This window comes from Vombatus ursinus, unplaced genomic scaffold, assembly GCF_900497805.2.
Source record: "Vombatus ursinus unplaced genomic scaffold, bare-nosed wombat genome assembly UNPS02001287.1, whole genome shotgun sequence".
Taxonomy (NCBI): domain Eukaryota; kingdom Metazoa; phylum Chordata; class Mammalia; order Diprotodontia; family Vombatidae; genus Vombatus; species Vombatus ursinus.
Genome location: NW_020941065.1, coordinates 5,676,165 through 5,693,512, shown reverse-complemented (window position 1 = coordinate 5,693,512; position 17,348 = coordinate 5,676,165). Strand labels below are relative to the sequence as shown.

The following is a 17,348-nucleotide window of genomic DNA, read 5'->3' as shown; positions in this document are numbered from 1 at the left end:
AAAAAAAAGCAAAAAGAAACACAGAACACCCTACTCACAAGCAGCATGATGATAATAACTAGCATGTATATAGCTCTTTAAGGCTTGCTTTAGGTATATTACCCCCATTTAATCTTCACAACAACCCTGGGAGGCGGATACTGTCATCATCATCATTATTATTACTTTCTTCCTGAAGTCAGGAAGACTTGAGTTCAAATGAAGCCTCAGAAATAACCCTGGACAAGGCACTTAACCTTTACGTCAGTTTCCTCATCTGCAAAATGGGGATAGTAATAACACCTACCTCCCAGGTTGTTGTGAGAATCACATTAGATAATAGTTGTAGGGCTCTTAGCCCAGTGCCTAGATCATAGTAGGCACTATATAAATGTTAGCTAGTATTATGGTTATGAACCTTAGCTGTTCCTTTACAGTTGAGGGGACTGAGGCAAGACAAAGGTTAAGTAATTTGCCTGGAGTCACACACTTTAAGCTATTATTTTGAAAAGCACTTTACTTGTCATTTCATTAGATCATAACTAGCATATATTTTACCTATATTATCTCTATATTACCTATGTTATCTATATATATTGTAATTATCTCTGTGTCACCTTTTTTTGTTGTTCAGTCATTTCAGTCATGTCTGATTCTTCATTTGGGGTTTTCTTGCCAAAGGCACTGGATTGGTTTGCCACTTCCTTCTCCAGATCATTTTACAGATGAGGAAACTGAGGCAAACAGGGCTAAGTGACATGCCCAGGGTCACATAGCTGGGAAGTTTCTGAGGCTGACCTGAACTTGTAGACTCCAGGCCTAGTTCTTGTCCACTGAGCAACTCTGGCTGCTTCGTATTACCTGTATATTATCTAATTTAATTGTCGTAATTAGCTGGGATTTATATAGTGCTTTACATATGCTGTTTCATCTGGTCCTCACTACAGCCCTTTAGTGAGGTTTTAAGTTGGGGAGGTACTGTTATTACTGCCATTTAACAATTTAGTAAACTGAGGCTGGGAGAGGCTTTGGGATGCCCAGGGTCACACAGCTATAAATAAATGGCAGAAGTAGCATTGGGCATCAGGTCTTCCAGACTCCCAAGTCGAGCACTTGCTCTGCTCCATTGTTGCCGCCTAGCTGTCTCTCTTGTACGGTGGAAAAAGTACAAGGTTTGGTGTCGGAGGACCTGGGTCCAAATCGCAGCTTTGCTCGTTCCTAGCTGTGTGATTTGGGGCAAGTCACCAAAACTGAATTTCACTTTCCTCGTCTGCAAAATGAGGGAGTTGAACTGAGTTACATTTCAAGTTCCTTCCAGCGCTAAATCTGTGATCCTGTATTCTCTCAAACCCCATCCCTCAGCCCTGTTCCTCGGCCCTCAGCAGCCGGGCCCCCCTCCCTCAAAGATGAGGCCAGAGCTCGCTAGTGCTGAATTTGGAGTCAGAGGAGCCAGTTTCAAATCCTGACTCCGCTGTTTGCTCCCTGAATTTCACTGTCCTCTTTTGTAAAATGAGAGGGTTGTACCAGAAAGCCTCAGAGGTTCCTTCTAGCTCTGTCTAAGATCCTGTGATTGCTCTTCAGTGTTGCCCACCCCCCATCTGGGCCCACTTCCAAGAAGACCCCTCCATTCAGTCCCCCATGTACTGGCCTCACATGCTCCTAAGCCCCCTCCCTCCACAAAGTTTGGTGGCGTGGCTCCCATGCTTTTCTGCTCTAGTCCTGCCCCCTTCCCTAGGAAAGGCAAGAAGCTGTCCGGGTTAAGGGTGGGTGGTGGGTTGACTCCCTCGGCTCATGCCTTGTTCAGTTTCCCTTCTCCAGAGAACTTAGCCATTCCCAGCATGTTTCCAATTTTGTCAAATAAGCTAGTTGAACTGGGTGATCTTGAATGTCCCTTCCAGCTCTAAATCCATTTAAATTGAAGGAACATTTATTCAAAGGTTACTTTGTATAAAGGGATGTGCCAAGTGATGGGAGCCAGGGACAAAAATGACACCCTCCAGGAGCTCATTCTGCTGGGCACATGCATACACCAGATGCTGAGGATAGTAGCAAAGGAGACACCCACACAGAGTGCTGTCAGAGCATTTGGTGAGAATGAGAGGGGTCACTGAGGGGGTGACATCTGAGTGGAGTGCAGAATCCAGAGACCTGCTTTTTCCTGTTCAAGGCCACCCATCATGTTTACTTTTACCTGTGCAATATTATTGGGCAGGGATTGCGATTGATTTGCACTAGACCGTGGCATCTTTCCCAGGCATGGCCCTGATGGGCAAGATATGGGGAAGGAGGGAACTAGAAGTGAGGTGGCTGGTGTAGTAGAAAGAACATTGACCTGAGTCAGGAGATCTGGGCTCCAGTCCTAGCTCTGCCATCCACTGGCAGCTGTGGGAATGCCAGCTGGTCCCTTCCTCTCCATTTGCTCTTCTCTCCAATAGTCCTGCCCCACCATGATCCTTGGAGAAACCTCAGCATTGATGGTCTGTCTTCCCTGCTAGCCTTACCTTTGTCCATGTGCCTTCCCTCCTCACCTCCAACATCGTGATTCGTGGATGAGTTTCATGCTTTTCCTAAGTATCATTTCTTTGGTTACAATTTCTTTGTCTTCTGACTTCATTGACAACTGAGAATGTCAACATGGATGTGGTTCTGTTCTTTGAGTAGCGTACCCACTCATTGGTCATTGGGCAGAGATGGCATGTGGGGAAGATTAGCAGCTTATTTACTTGACGATCTGGGACCTGAGCTTCTTTTCATCACAGGCTCCTTTTTCTACCATCATTGTTACATAATGGAACACCATTTCTGTTTCTTCATTTCATGGGTCACTATATCTAAAGTGGCTAACCTGCTGGGAATGAGTCTTGTTATTTACCTATTCTGGTCTTGAGATAACAACCACCATTGTCTGGCACCAGGACTTTCCATTTGGTCAGAACCTACTTGAGTTTGCCCAGTGCTTGTTGATTGCTAGATTGGTTTGCTGAGTAGCCTTCAAGAATCTAGGAGAACTACGGGGGCAGCTAGGTGGCGCAGTAGATAGAGAATTGGCCCTGGATTCAGGAGGACCTGAGTTCAAATGTGGCTTCAGACACATAACACTTACTAGCTGTGTGACCCTGGGCAAGTCACTTAACCCCATTGCCTAGCCAAAAAAAAGAAAAAGAATCTAGGAGAACTAGTAAATAAAAAAATTGTTTCTTTCTCTACTTTTCATAGTTCCTAGTTCCACATCTCCAAGTGCCTGCCAGGCATTTCCACCAGGACGTCCTGCCAGCACCTCAAATTCAGTATGCCCAAAACTAAATGAATCCTCTCCTTCCACTCCTCCCCTGCCCTGCCCTCACATACAAAATAGGTCAGACATGAGAAGATGAGCTCCTTTTGGAGGGAGTGGACAACAAGGGAAGTTGTGGACAGGCAGGGTCAGTGCACAGGAAAGAAGCTTTTGATTAAATCTAGTCATTAAGCATCTGCTACAGTGCAGTGTCTTAAGGACTAAGAATTTTTTTTGGCAGTTGTGGAAAGAACATTGACCTGAGTCAGGAGATCTGGGCTCCAGTCCTAGCTGTATTCTCTCAAACCCCATCCCTCAACCTATCAGGAGGGAGGGCCTATTTCTGTTGCTTAGTACGACCACTTTCTCAGTCCTTGAGGCTCAGAACCTTTGGACCTTCCTTCTTCACCAAACCACCAACCACCAAAGTCCTCGTGATTCTCCCTATGTAGTACCTCTGTCCCCTTCTCTCCACTCGCACTGCCACCATCCATATTTAGACGCCCATCACCTCTCATCTGGACCATTGTGACATCCTCCTGCCTGGTTTCCTTTCCTCCCGTCCGTCCTGCTCCAGGCCATCCTTCCCATGTGGAAGAGTGGAAGCTGCCAGAGTGATATTCACAAGGCCTCGTTCTGACCGTGTCCACTGCCTTACTCAAAGTCACCTTAGCCCTCCGTAGTCTGGTTCCAACTAAGCTTTCCAGGATGTTTACCTTATCTTGTTGAGATACCGCGTGTTCTGGCTCAGCTTTTCCCCAGACGCACAGCCTGCAGTCCCCCGCCTCGCACATTTGTGCAGGAGACACGTACACCTGACACAACCCCTTCTTTGTGCCTGTCCTTGAGAATCCTCGTCTTCCTGAGGCCCCGCTCAGCCTCTGTCTACTGCGTTCAAGGATTCTCTTCCTCAGTTTTTCCTGGATCTCTCCTTTGTCCCCGGCCCACTCTCCCCAGAAGATGAATGCGTCTACATCTCCCTAGGCCAGGGTTTCTTGAGCACTTTACTGGGATCGTGGCAATCTGCTGAAGCATATGGACCGTTTCTCAGAATCATATTCTTAAATGCATAGAATAAAATCCATACAAAGAAGCCAATTATATTGAAATGCACTTATTAAAGTATTAAAAAAAAAAAGGTAGCCAAGTTCATAGGATCCAGATTAAGAACTCTTCTTGCCCTGATAAAATTTGAGCTCCTCCAGGGTAGGAACTGCCATAAAAAATTCTTAGTCCTTAAGACACTGCACTGTAGCAGATGCTTAATGACTAAATTTAATGAAAAGCTTCTTGTCTGTGCACTGACCCTGCTTGTCCATAACTTCCCTCGTCCACTCCCTCCAAAAGGAGCTCGTCTTCTCGTGTCTGACCACTCCCAGAGGCTTTACCTGGCCCGCCGCCCATCTGTAGGTTTTCAGTTTCCAAAATATGCCCATCTGGTCTCTCTTCCCTCACACTGGAAGCCTCACTAGGCCAGGGACTAGTTCAGTTTGTGTTTGCTAAAGCCACTGCGTAATCTAACGACGCAGGACCTTGTATTATCAATCTCTCCATGTCCACTGCCTCATTGCCTACTGCCTCCAAACATGCCCATGTCTCTCCCCTCCTCCTCCAGTGGCCTTTTCTCGGTCTTGTTCTCCTTGACTTCTCGGCAGCCTCTGACACTGTCAGTCACGCTCTTCTCCTGGCTATGTTCTTCAGTAGGTTTTTGGGACACGCCCCTCTACTGGTTCTCTTCTTAATCTCCTCTGCTGGATCCTGCCCCAGAACACACTGTCTGATCAAAGTTCTGTCCTAGACCCTCTCCTCTCCTCCCTTTATGCCACCTCGCTCAGTGATCCCATCAGCTCCATGGACTGAACTACCGCCTGTATGCTGATGATTCTCAAATCCACCTGTCCTGCCCTGACCTCTCTGCTGACCTCCAATCTTGCATCTCCAACTGCCTTTCAGATCTTTTTGAACTGGATGTCCACTATGTCCACTGGACATCTTAAACTCTCCATGTCCAAAACAAAACTCATCATCCCCCCATCCCCCGCCCAAACATCCTCCCCACCCCTTCCTTCCCTATTACTGTTGAAGGCGTCACCATCCTCCCATCCCTTGGGCTCACAACCCAGCAGTCCTCCTGTACTCTTCACTCTCTCACCCCATCCCCATATCCAGACTGTTCCCAAGGCCTGTTGATTTCACCTTGGCACCATCTCTCAAATACACCCCCTTCTCTCCTCTGATACTGCCCCCATGCAGGTACAGTCCTTGATCACCTCACACGTGGACTGTGGCACCAGTCTGCTGGTCAGTCTACCTGCCTCAAGTATCCATTCAGCCCCTAAAGTGATTTTCCTAAAGGGAGCGTCTGATCATGTCACCCCCACTCAGTAAACTGCAATGGCTCCCTGCTGCCTCCAGGATCAAATACAAAATGTTCTCTTTGGCGTTCAAAGCCAAAATATTTATAAACCTGCCCCCTCCCACCTTTCCGTCTTCTTGTATCTTACTGCCCAACGTGCACTCCTGGCTGTTCCTCAAACAAGATACTCACAGCTCTGGGCATTTTCTCTGGCAGTTTCCCATGCCTGGAACACTGTCTCTCCTCAGTTCTGACTCCTGACCTCTCTGACGTCCTTTAAGTACCAGCCAAAATCTCACCTTCTGCAGGAGAACTTCGCAGACCCCTCTTAATTCCAGGGCCTTCCCTCTGTTAATTATTTCCCATTGATCCTGTGTAGAGCTTGTTTGTACATATGTGTTTGTTGTCTCCCCGATTAGATTGTAAATTCCTTGAGGGCAGGGACTGTTTTTTGCCTTTTTGTATCCCCATGGATTAATACAGTGCCTGGCATATTGGCAGTGCTTAATAAATGTTGATTGATTGATTGATTGATAAAATAAAGACCGGTCACATTCTTGTTCTCTAAAGCATCTGGGGGGGAGGCAAGGGGATTGTCCTATAAATTACTGCTTTATCATGTGGTGTCTTTGCCCCTAGCCTGCCCACTGCACGTGCCCTGGAACTTCCAGATGCCCCACCTTTCTTTTGTAGGTGGCCCTCCCTCCTGAAGTACTACACTCACACCGAGGGCGTGAACTGGCTGGAGGAATACAAAGCTCGGCAGAGTGCGGGCCTGGAAGCCCGGAGGATGGTCGCCTCCTTCTCTAAGCGGTTCTTTTCGGAGCACGTAAGGACCTGTGACACAGCCCTCAGTGTGTGCGTAGGGCCTGCCGCTGCCTCTGGCTACTCCTCGTGCCATTCAGGCTGTCTCCATTCTGGGCCCCAGTGGGAAATATGTGGTCGTCCAGTCTCTGCTGGGAGACCTCCTCGGGTGGGGAGGGGAGCCCACGGCTTTCTAAGACACCCCCATCAGGACAGGTTCCGTGATTAGGAATAATTCGTTAAGCCTAAATTTGCCTCCAACTTCCTCTTGGTGTCCTTGGCTTTTTTTTTTTAATGAAGTAAGATACTTCTTTATTCTCATATATGCAGAAGAAAAAAAAAAGAGTAGATACCGTTAAATAACAATGAAAACCATTAGCTTTAGGGGCAGCTAGGTGGCACAGTGGATAGAGCACTGGCCCTGAAGTCAGGAGGACCTGAGTTCAAATCTGGCCTCAGACACTTCACACTTACTAGCTGTGTGTGACTGGGCAAGTCTCTTAACCCCAATTGCCTCACAAAAATAAAGAAAGAAAGAAAACCATTAGCTTTAGTTCAGATAGATACAAGGACAATAAATACCACATAATAGAGATTGCAATTTTTCCTCTTCTGATTATTGAGTACTTCAGTGAAAAGAGAAAATATTATTAGCTCAGGTACTTTTTGGATAAAGAATCCAGTGGGAGCAAGCAGAACAGGTCCAGTCCCTTTTCCACATGGCAGCCCTTCAAAGACTTTTAAAGATGGCTCTCCTATCTCTTTCCCTACACTTCCTTACAGTCAAACTCCCCATTCCCTGTGCCTCATGTGGCGTCATCTCCAGTCCCTTCAGTGAAAAGGGTGCTGGAGATGTGGTCTGAGCAGGCAGTGGAGAGCAGGGGCCTTAACCCCCTCTCAGGATACACTACCATTTTGGATTGTTCTTTGTTTCCCAGATTACCCTGGGCAAAGAATTCATCACCAAATAACTTAGCCTACTATAAAAAATATGTGTCTGTGTGTGTATAGGTGGAGGGAAATATACATATATATATATATATATATATATATATTCATGTGCATATAGATCAATGTATTCACATTGTATGTGGGTATCCTCTTTCTCTTTTTAAAAAGTAAATTTGTTTGATAACTTTTGTGTTTCCATTCCCTAAATTTCCCCTGTATCTCTCTCCTTTCCCTTCCCCTAAAATCTTTTCTCTGTAGGTTTGTCCCCTACAAAAAAAATTTTTCAAAGATAGATTCATTTGAGGGTTTTGGCTTACAAAAGTGGTCATTCTTTGTTTAATTTGAGTATTGTAACTTTATTGACACCCAACTTCTTTTTTTCTGACTTAGAATTAGTAAATTGAGGATGGTTTCAAGATTCTTCATGAGGACATATACCATAGGGGATAATGAGCTGACTGGTCTTAAGGACAGAAAAACCTGAGTTTGAATCCTGCCTCTGCCATTAGCTATATGATGTTGGTCAAATCCCTTGACATTCGGTGTCTTAGCAAATTTTTTTAGGATTTGCCAAGCTATCAGTGGGTTGCAAGCTGTGTGGGTAGTGTGAGATCCCACATTGGGAATTCCTCAGAAATTACAAATCCTTTATGATTTCAAGATTCTCATAAAGGTTTGAAATAGAAAATAAAGTTAAGGGAGTTGTTTTATGGATAGCGAACATCTCACTGAGATATTTCAGGGACTGTACAAAATTGTTTCTATAATGTAGCTTATATTACTTTATGCAGTGTAACATGAGAGTATGTAGTTTATGCACAAAATCAGTTTGACTGGAACTTTCCCTGAAATTAGAAGAAAACCCATAAGATTTATACTTTTAAAATCTCATTTTATTCCTAGTATTGTAGCAGTACCTAGTGCAGGGCCTTGTACTTCATTGCAATTAATAAATATGTTGATTTAGATGTCATTGACTATTTTAGCTACCGGTTTCCCCCTCTGTAGTCAGACAGCTATCCCCTGAGCAGACAGCGGCCTGTTTTTATAACTCACCATCCCCATTTCCCCAGACCCCTCTGCTTAAGTGTTATTGTATCTAAGGTAAGTGAATTAGCAGCGGGAATGCAGCTTGGGAGTGGACCAGGGCTGGTGCTTAATTTGGCTAAAGCTCCTGCTTCTGTCTCACATTCTCAGTGTCTTTTTTTTTTCTCAAAGATTGACCTTTATTTTTTTTTGCTCTCTTTAAAAACAATTCCTGAAGAGAGCAGCCATAGACACTAGGTGCTATGAATCGGGAGTCTTTAGAGGGCCCAATCTTGTGGGAGGCCCGCTAACAGCACCCTAAAATAGCTGGAGGCTAACATTTAAACCTTCACTTCTCTTTGAGACCCTGATTGAGTCATACATCATCATGGGCTTGGTGATTGTTCACCCTCCCATCATGGCATCACATGCCTGTTTTGATATTTCAAGATAAGAGAAAACCACCGTGGCAGTCTCACCCACATTAGTAAAAGTGAGGCAACTTTGTTTTCGATAAAAGAAACTTCAGTTTTTGTGCTAATGCCAAAATCAGATTGTGGTTCAGTCCTGCTTGTCTGCATCTGTTCCTTTCCTAGGTCCCTTGTAATGGCTTCAGTGACATTGAGGACCTTGGGTGCCCGGGACATTTTTTTGAGGATGAACTGATGTCCATCCTTAATATGGAAGGAAGGTAAGTCAGCGGGATGGCCCTTTTTGTTTAAAAAGAGGTTGGGGGGGCAGCTAGGTGGCACAGTGGATAGAGCACCAGCCCTGGAGTCAGGGAGACCTGAGTTCAAATCCAGCCTCAGACACTTATTCACTGTGTGACCCTGGGCAAGTCACTTAACCCCAATTGCCTCTTTAAAAAAAGAGTAAAATCACAGAATTGGAGGTGACCTGAGATTCCATTTAATCCAGCTCACATGTGACCCATCCCAAACAAATGGTCAGTCAAGTGTTCACTTGAAGATTTGCAGGGAGAGGGAGAACACAGTGGAGGCAGCTCCCTCTCCTTCTGGGGACCTCTGGTTGTCAGGACGCTTTGTTTACCCTGAGCATAACCCTGCCTCCCTTTGGCTTCATCCATCTGTCTAATTTTGTCTCTGGTCGCAGACCCTGCTCTGTGGCAGCCCTTCAAACGCAGTTCAGTTCAGTGGATGTCTTTTAAGTCCGTGCTTGGGCAAGGCCTCACCCTGGGTGCTGAGAATAGAGACAAAATGAGACGATCTCACCCTCGGGAAGTTGGTGATTTACAGTGGGGATACGACCCCCAGAGCAGGCCGTACGGGGAAGTTTCAGAAGGGTGAGGGCGCCAACAGCTGCTGTTAGGATCAGGAAAAGCATCACAGGTCCCCTCAGAGAGCCCTGGCAAGGTCGGCATTCTAAGAGGTGGAGGTGAGTGGCTCAGGCAGCCCAGGCTCGAGGTGGACCGTCAAGATTGGGAACCAGCCAGGAGGCCAGAGCACAAAGTGCAGGAAAGGGAGAGATGTGGAATAAACCTGGAAAGGAAAGTGGGAACCAGAGTTTGGGGTTTAGCTTTGAATGCCTCTGGGTATGTATTTTATCCTAGCGCTAGTAGGCAGCCACAGAAGCTTTTTGAGCAGCTATAAGTTACCCTTCCCTGTCATGGCTCCCTCTTGTGCTAGTCCTGCTTCATCATTTGCCTCTCCACCCAACTATAGCCCCTGCCTTCCAGTGGGCTGCAAGGATTTGCTGGCTTCTTGCCGGTCCTTAGTATTTGTGTTTCTTCTCGATTCTATAATGCAGCCCTTCCTCAACTCTTTTCTTCTCCAGGTTAAACATCCCCAGTCCTGTTCAGAGTGTGGCCCAGTCCTGTCCCCACCCTGGTCACCCTCTGGATGCTTGCCAGTAGGTCTTTATTGCAGTGTGTTTCCCAAAACTAAACACAACACTCCTGGTACGACCAGGCAGAGTAAGATAGAGCTATCACCTCGCATTTCAGAATTTTGTCAAGAATCCAAGTTCGAGACTTGGGGACTTGTTGACATTGCAGCTCACCGAAGTCCCAGATTTTTGTTCGTTTAACCGTGCCACCCCCATTTTGTATTTCGGAAGCTGACTTTTTTTAAGCTAAGTATAAATTTTATATCTATATTCCTTTTTATTAAATTTAATCTTGTTATATTCTACCCATCTATCTAGCCAATTGAGACTTTTTGCTAACTACCCAGGGTGTCACCTCTCCTTCTCAGCTTTCTACCTTTGCCAATTGGACGTTTGCCATCTGTGACTTCCTCTAAGGCACTGACCAAGATGTCAGACCTCACACGGCTAAGCATGGGTGGATCCCTCCATCGGAGCCCCCCATTCTTATTGTCAGATCACTGTTAATGTCCACCCTTGGATGTGGTCATTTAGGTAGGCCTGAATCTACCTTCCCAATACGTTGAACCCACATTGTTCCATCATACCCTCAGGGTTAATATAGGATGTTTGCTGAGGTCAAGGGAGGCCCTATCCTCCACATTCATCTATAAGTCTAATAACCTTCCAACAAGGAAACGAAGCTTCTGGCATCACAGAGTATCGGTGAAGCTGTGCTTCACTCTTTTTAATGATCATGCCATCCCTTTAATCATCTAGAATTTGGTCAGGAATCTAAGTCAAGCTCATTGGCCTGGAGTTTCCTGGTGTACCTTCTGGGGAAATTGTGGCATCTCTTCCTCTCCGTTCCTCCTGCCCCTCTTCTGTCTGCCACATTCTTTCAGAGGTCACTGACTGTGGTTCTGCCGTCACAGCCGCCTGCACGGTGGCCTGGGACCTAGTTCGGCTGAGCTGTCAGCACCAACTCAACATTCCCTTTCTAGCTCATTCAGTTATCTCAAGTGTCAAGGTTTTGGCTCTGGGTCTTCAAATCCCAGGATTGTTCTCCTTGGTAAGGAAAGTGGACACAGAATAATAGTTGAGTAGTTCTGCCTTCTTCCCATCCCCCATTATCATCATCCTCTGCCTTGATTAATGGTCCTGGGCCAAGAGCCTCGAGGCTGCATGTGGCCTTCTAGGTCCTTGGGTACAGCCTTTTAACTGAGTCCAAGTTTCACAGAACAAATGGTAGTTCTGTGAAGTTTGGATTCAGTAAGAGTCCTTGAGGCTGCAGGTTCCCCACCCCTGGTCCCGGGCAATGGTTTTCAGGTGGGACAGGCCTCAGGAGGTTCTCGGTCTCATGCTGACTTGATGCTGTAGGAACCCAGCAGAGTTTTCTTAGTGCTGGCTTTGGGTGCCCCTCACCAGGCAGTCACCAACTACCACCCCTCACCTCTTCTTCCTGAAGGATCTATCACTCGATGGCTCCTGTGGGCATCCTTCCTCTGTGCACAAGCAGCTGCTTCCACCAGGGGCCCAGGTCATCTCTCCATGTAAAGAACCTCAGGCCGGCTACTTAGCTCTTAGTGTCTCGTGGTCCTTCTTCACTCTCTTCTTCAGTATCATGCAAGGATTTCCTTCTGTCTCTAATGATTTTTGTTTTTACCTTGAAGCCCTTTAAAAAATATTTTACTGAGTTTTAAAAATCATTACTTCTCCAGAACTCTTTTCCTCTCCCCACCTCCCACCTCCCAGTCACTATAGCCTCTTGTGCAACAAAACAAACTTAAGTAAAACCAACACATTGGCCACCTCTGACAACATCCCCTTCAGTATGCTGAGAGGAGGGAAAGGGGGTGGCACCCTCAGTCTTCTGGAACCGAGATCGGTGTTTCCACTGAGCGAGTCTTGGTGTCTGTCCGTCTTGTTTTCCTTTATGTTATCATTCTGTTGTCATTGTTTCACGTTACTGTTCCTCGGCCCTGCATCGTCCGTACGTGCCTCCTGGAAGCTTGGCCCGTTCGAACCTTCGTGAAGCTGTTCTTCCACTTTGTTTAAGGAGCACTTCATTCAGTTCCCCTGTTTGCCTGGAGAGTGGGGACGAGTTCCTGGAAACTTTTTACGTCCTCTTGAAGGAGGAGAGCCAACCTGCCCTTTGATAGCAGATAGATTTTTATTTGGCCAAGCAAAAGGATTAACATTGTACACACTGTGCAAGTCACGAAAGAATTCCCTTCGCCCCCCATGCATGCCAGAAGGGAGATAACACCTAGTCCTCTGGTGCTGATAGCTCTTGTGGCCAACTTTATAGGCAAATTGCCATTTGATATCTCTGGGCAAATAACTGAGTTAGTTTTTATGTCCGAAAGATTGATCCTAATAAATAAAATTAAAATGTGCCTTGATTTATGTTCTTGAAATGTTATAAAGTTTTGAATCATATGAATGTGTTAGTGGAGCTTAATGTGATCATAGTAACACCCATTTCTTCAAACTTTACAAAGCACCTTCCTTACCACAAATCCCTAAAACATCAGTAGTACAATTTTAATTGTCCTCAGTTTACAAATAAGAAAACTGAGGGTCAGGAGGTGAAGTAACTTATTTCTTGTCACATGGTGTCAGAGCCAGAATGCAATTCCAAGTCTCCTTTTTATACTGATTAGGGGAACCCTTAAACTGTCCTGACTCAAAAATGTTTTATAAATTATTAAAATTTTTAACACATTTTTGCCTGGCCTTTGGCACAGCTGTTCTGTTCTCTGATTTGACTTAGTTGGTCTTCTCTGCTGCTTTGGGGATTTTTCATAGGGAAACGGTGGTCAAGTTTTTACTTTGGTTCAGGTGCCTGCTGAGGAGCAGCCTGTCTGCTTTATGCAGACTTTTGATTGAGCGGGAGGAGAAAGGGCTTTCATCACTTGTTTCTCATCCTGCTTTGTAAATTGTTTTCCATGATAAAGATTCATTTTCAGAATGTTTAAAAGGATGAGTAGATCACATGCTTTGGTGTGTTTATGAAAAGATTTTTTTGCTCCAGAGTTGCTGGGATTTTGTAAAGGAGAAAAATATTTAGGATTTCCCTTTAGAATGGAATTCTCAACCAACCACATTTGGGGCATGAGCCCCTCAGACAGTCAGGTGAAACCTGTGAATTATGCGTAGAATAATCTTCTGCAAATAGTTTATCCAAAAAGTTTTTTTAGTACCCCTGCTTTAGAAAAACAATTTTGAAATTGCTAAAAATGGGGGCACACTTTTGAATATCCAACAATGGGATATAATATAGGAGACTGTGGAGATGTTCTTATTCTAGACCTTGGCTGAAAACAGAGGTCATACTGCTATTTCCATCCTGATTTCTCTTTAAAGTAGAAGTGCTATCCCAAGCAATATTATACAGACCTGAAAGCAAAAACCAATTTGTGTGTCTTGGACTAAAGAACACAGCATGGTTATAAGAAGAAATTGTTCTCTGGAAAGAGCCCCAGATCCTGTGTCACTGAAGGACACTGACCTCATTTACTTACATCCTTCAGGTCTCCTGATCTGGGGAGCAAAAGTAGGAGACAGAAGTGGTTTGAGTGAGTAGGCATGGGTCCAAGGCAGTGCCAAAATATTGGAAAGTCCTTTACAGAGGTTGCTGTGCCTTTTGTGATCTGCAGATTTCAGTCCATCTGCACTGAGTGAGTTTTTAAGGCAAAGCATTTGTCTGAGGCGAGGCCCACAGGCCAGCAGATAGCATCCATTATCCATAGAGGGATAGCTGTCTCTCATCCCCTTTTCTTGACAGAGTCTTCGTGCGGGCAGAGGAGTCTGAAAGCTGGAAGGTTTATATTGTGCACCTCCTTGCCTGACTGATTTAATATATGTTACCTTGCAGATGTAAGAATCACAACTATGGCCAATGCTATCCCTGCCCTACCCGACCGTGGAGTTGTGAGAGGCAAGTGAGGTGGTGCACAAGGGAATATTTTGATAATGGTCAGCAGTTCTCAGAATACAAGGTGGTATTGATTGACTTGTAGGGTGATTTTTTCCAAGACTTTTCTGTGTATTCTTGGACCAAATAGCACTTACATTTGGTGTGTTTAGAATGAAATGGAGCCTAAGCTTCCCATTTGTTATGATGAGCTTAATAAGAAATGTCTTAAAATGAGTCTTTAAACACAATTCAGTCCTACTTCTTTGTAAACTTGGATCCTTAGGAAAGCTCTGACCTGGAAATACTATGCCAAGAAGATTCTTTATTTCCTCCGACAACAAAAGATCTTGAAGAATCTGAAGGCATTTCTTCAGCGGCCTGAGGACCATGAGTCATTTCTAGAAGGTGTGTCTGAGGTGCTCCATGATTTCAAAGGATTTTCCACCAGAGTTGTTGCCAAGTTTAAAATTTCATTGCAAAAATCTGGTCTCTATATTTGCCTGCTTGCTTTCTGCTCAGTAGGTCTTTTAATGAGTGATTTCATTTTCTCCTCACCCGTTTGGCCCCTGAATGATGAGGATGCGAGGGCAAGAGCCAAGCAGAAATTGAGTGATCTTGTACGAATACTGCCCATAAGGAGCGTTAGTGAAGGCGGACTATTGACGCTGTGCTTTGCGTGTGGCAGACACTCAGATCCAGAACACTTATTGATTGCTCCCTGGGGATCCTGCTTTTGTGTTCTGCTGAGCATTTTTAGCTATTCTTTTACTTAAATAAAAGTGAATCAGACTGCTGCTTACTATCAGTCTGAGAAGTTATGCCATGTAGTCATCCCTACCACCCTTGGAGTGAAAACCAAAGAGTTTGATTGCAAGGGGGTGGTGAGGGTGGGAGATAGCACAGGCCACAATAGTGAAGGCTAGGACTTTCTTCCTCCTTCTGAGTTCAGTCCATATAGTTGGACTTTATTTTGTTTGAAGTACCGTGCATTCTCATTCAGTTCAACAAACATTTGTGAGCACCTGCTATGTAGGAAGTGCTATTTTAGCCCTGGTGATACAAAGATGAAAAAAAATTGTGCTTGCCCTCAGGTAGGTCATAGTCTACTGTGGGAAATGCAGTATGTACACAGATAGGTGCCCTATCATACTTTTGTGGTGGGGTAGAGGGAATAGAGATTTCCTTTGGAGGATTAGGAAAGGCTTCATAGGCACATAAGCAAATTCTTGAAGGGCAAAGAGGAAGAGGGAGTGCATTCCAGGCACTAAGGGAATGTTGACCAAAGCCTCCCGCTTGAAGTGGCCCCTTGGGTTGGAAGGTAAGAGTGTGTGAAAGGGGGGAAAAATAAGAGGAATGACTGCAAAAAGAGGCTGCAGCTGGTTATGGATGGCCTTCAGCCCTGGGCTCAGGAGTTGGTGTTTTATTCTAGAAGGAATAAGGAGCCACTGAAGATTTTTGAAATGGTTAGACCAGTGCCTTCAGTTATTTTGACAACTCTGCGAAGGATGTGTTGGAAAAGAGAGACTGGAGACAAGGAGTCTTGTTCAGGGTTCTTACAATAGACTGGGTCAGAGGCATTGAACACCTGACCTTCTACATACCCGTAAGTTTGAGAAAACATTTCTGAGCCCAAAGAACATACGTCTGGGCTTATTTGGCCTTTCGGATTTTTATGTGTCTCCTCTCATCATCAGATAATCATGAGTTAATCCTATTGATAAAATAAAACATGTTGTAATGAAAATTTTGGTAATGCTTTTTTCTATTTAAAAAAAGTTTATTAATAGCATTACTCATCCTTATTAGTATAGTGGTATGTGTCGCCACCTGTCACATGAAAGACTGCAGTTTTATTCCCCATTCGAGAGGCCCACAGAAGTTTATTTGAGTATAGTCTGGTCCGGTGGCAAGAAGGCTGGATGTGGAGTGAGAGGAGCTAGGCATATCCTGGCCTTGCTACCTTCTACCTGGGTGACCCAGGACAAGTCACTTCTCCCCTCTGGGGATTTGACTAGATGCCCCCTGAGGTCCTTTGATCTAAGACCCTATGATCATTTAAAACATATCCTAACATCAGCTGTTGGCCTCCTGCTCCCTGTGAGTAGACACATGCTTGTTTTAATTTTCTTGTTTCAGTCATTGTACAACACGATGCCTGGTACACACTAGGCACTTAATAAATCTTATTCACTTGATTGTTATGTTAAAATTAATTCCGCATCCATATTAGAAGAAGGCATATCTCCAAATTTCTCAGCTTCCCACTTGAAATCATTAAATACTGTCTAGCGTGTCATTTGAGGTTTCATCTTCTCTTGAAGAACTGTTTGTGTTAGTATTTCTAGGTTCATCAAGGTATTGGACTGTGTTTTGCAAGAGAAGAAGCTAAGTGGTGAGACAGGGTCTACTTTGAACGTTTCCTTCAGTAACAATTAGCTGAGTCCTAGGTCTTGTATTATCTTGTATCACTTTCACCTACATTTGTCATCTTCAGTGTGTAGACTGTATAAATCACCCAGATTTGTGTTGCTTTTCTGACATGCAGTCATGAGTTCTTAAAAGTTCATATATTAAGTCCATTAGGAATCAACCTCAATTTTAGAAGTATCTGATGGGGAGATGCAGCAAAGTGGTGCAGTCTTGATGGGATACAGTGAGTTGCTTATAGACATGAGTAATGATGAAACTGGCTTTCTGGTGACGCTTCTGGTTCATCGCCTGTGTTGTGTATTCATTTTCAGGTGCTGTGTTAATTGACCAATACTGCAATCCTCTTGCTGATATCTGCCTCAAAGACATCCAGTCCCAAGTCGAGAGTATTACAGACCAAGTTCGCAAAGTCCTTCGTGGGAAAAACTGTCGCCACCCCAGCTTGGCCTTCAAGGCAGGTGTGGAATTGCTTCTAGTTCCAGTTTTGCTTTGTAAAAGAAAACCGAAGAGTTTAGAGTTAATCTGGGAAAGTGTAGAACAAGTTTCCTGCATTATCAAAATGTCTTGAGATATTTTATATCTAATTGTAGATGGTTTAATAGTTATCAAAAGTCTTCCTCTATAACACATATGCATATACATGTATGTTATATACAGATATATTTTTCCTCTTCCTCAAGGTTCTGTGCCTACTGTTACCATGTTTGTATTAATTTTCTTATCTATTTGACCAGCTAACTCTAATAAGCCAGTGGAAATCAGACATAGGTTTTAGTACAATC

General features: G+C 44.6%; 1 protein-coding gene across 1 annotated transcript in view; it reads left to right on the top strand.

Annotated features, from left to right (window-relative positions):
* FBXO21 (F-box protein 21) overlaps positions 1 to 17,348 on the top strand; it is a 41,908-nt gene that overhangs the window by 867 nt on the left and 23,693 nt on the right. Inside the window, exons 2-5 of the mRNA XM_027863718.1 lie at positions 6,303 to 6,438; positions 8,987 to 9,081; positions 14,420 to 14,541; positions 16,878 to 17,024. Of these exons, the coding sequence (XP_027719519.1) occupies positions 6,303 to 6,438; positions 8,987 to 9,081; positions 14,420 to 14,541; positions 16,878 to 17,024 (500 nt within the window). The remainder of the gene's footprint in view (positions 1 to 6,302; positions 6,439 to 8,986; positions 9,082 to 14,419; positions 14,542 to 16,877; positions 17,025 to 17,348) is intronic.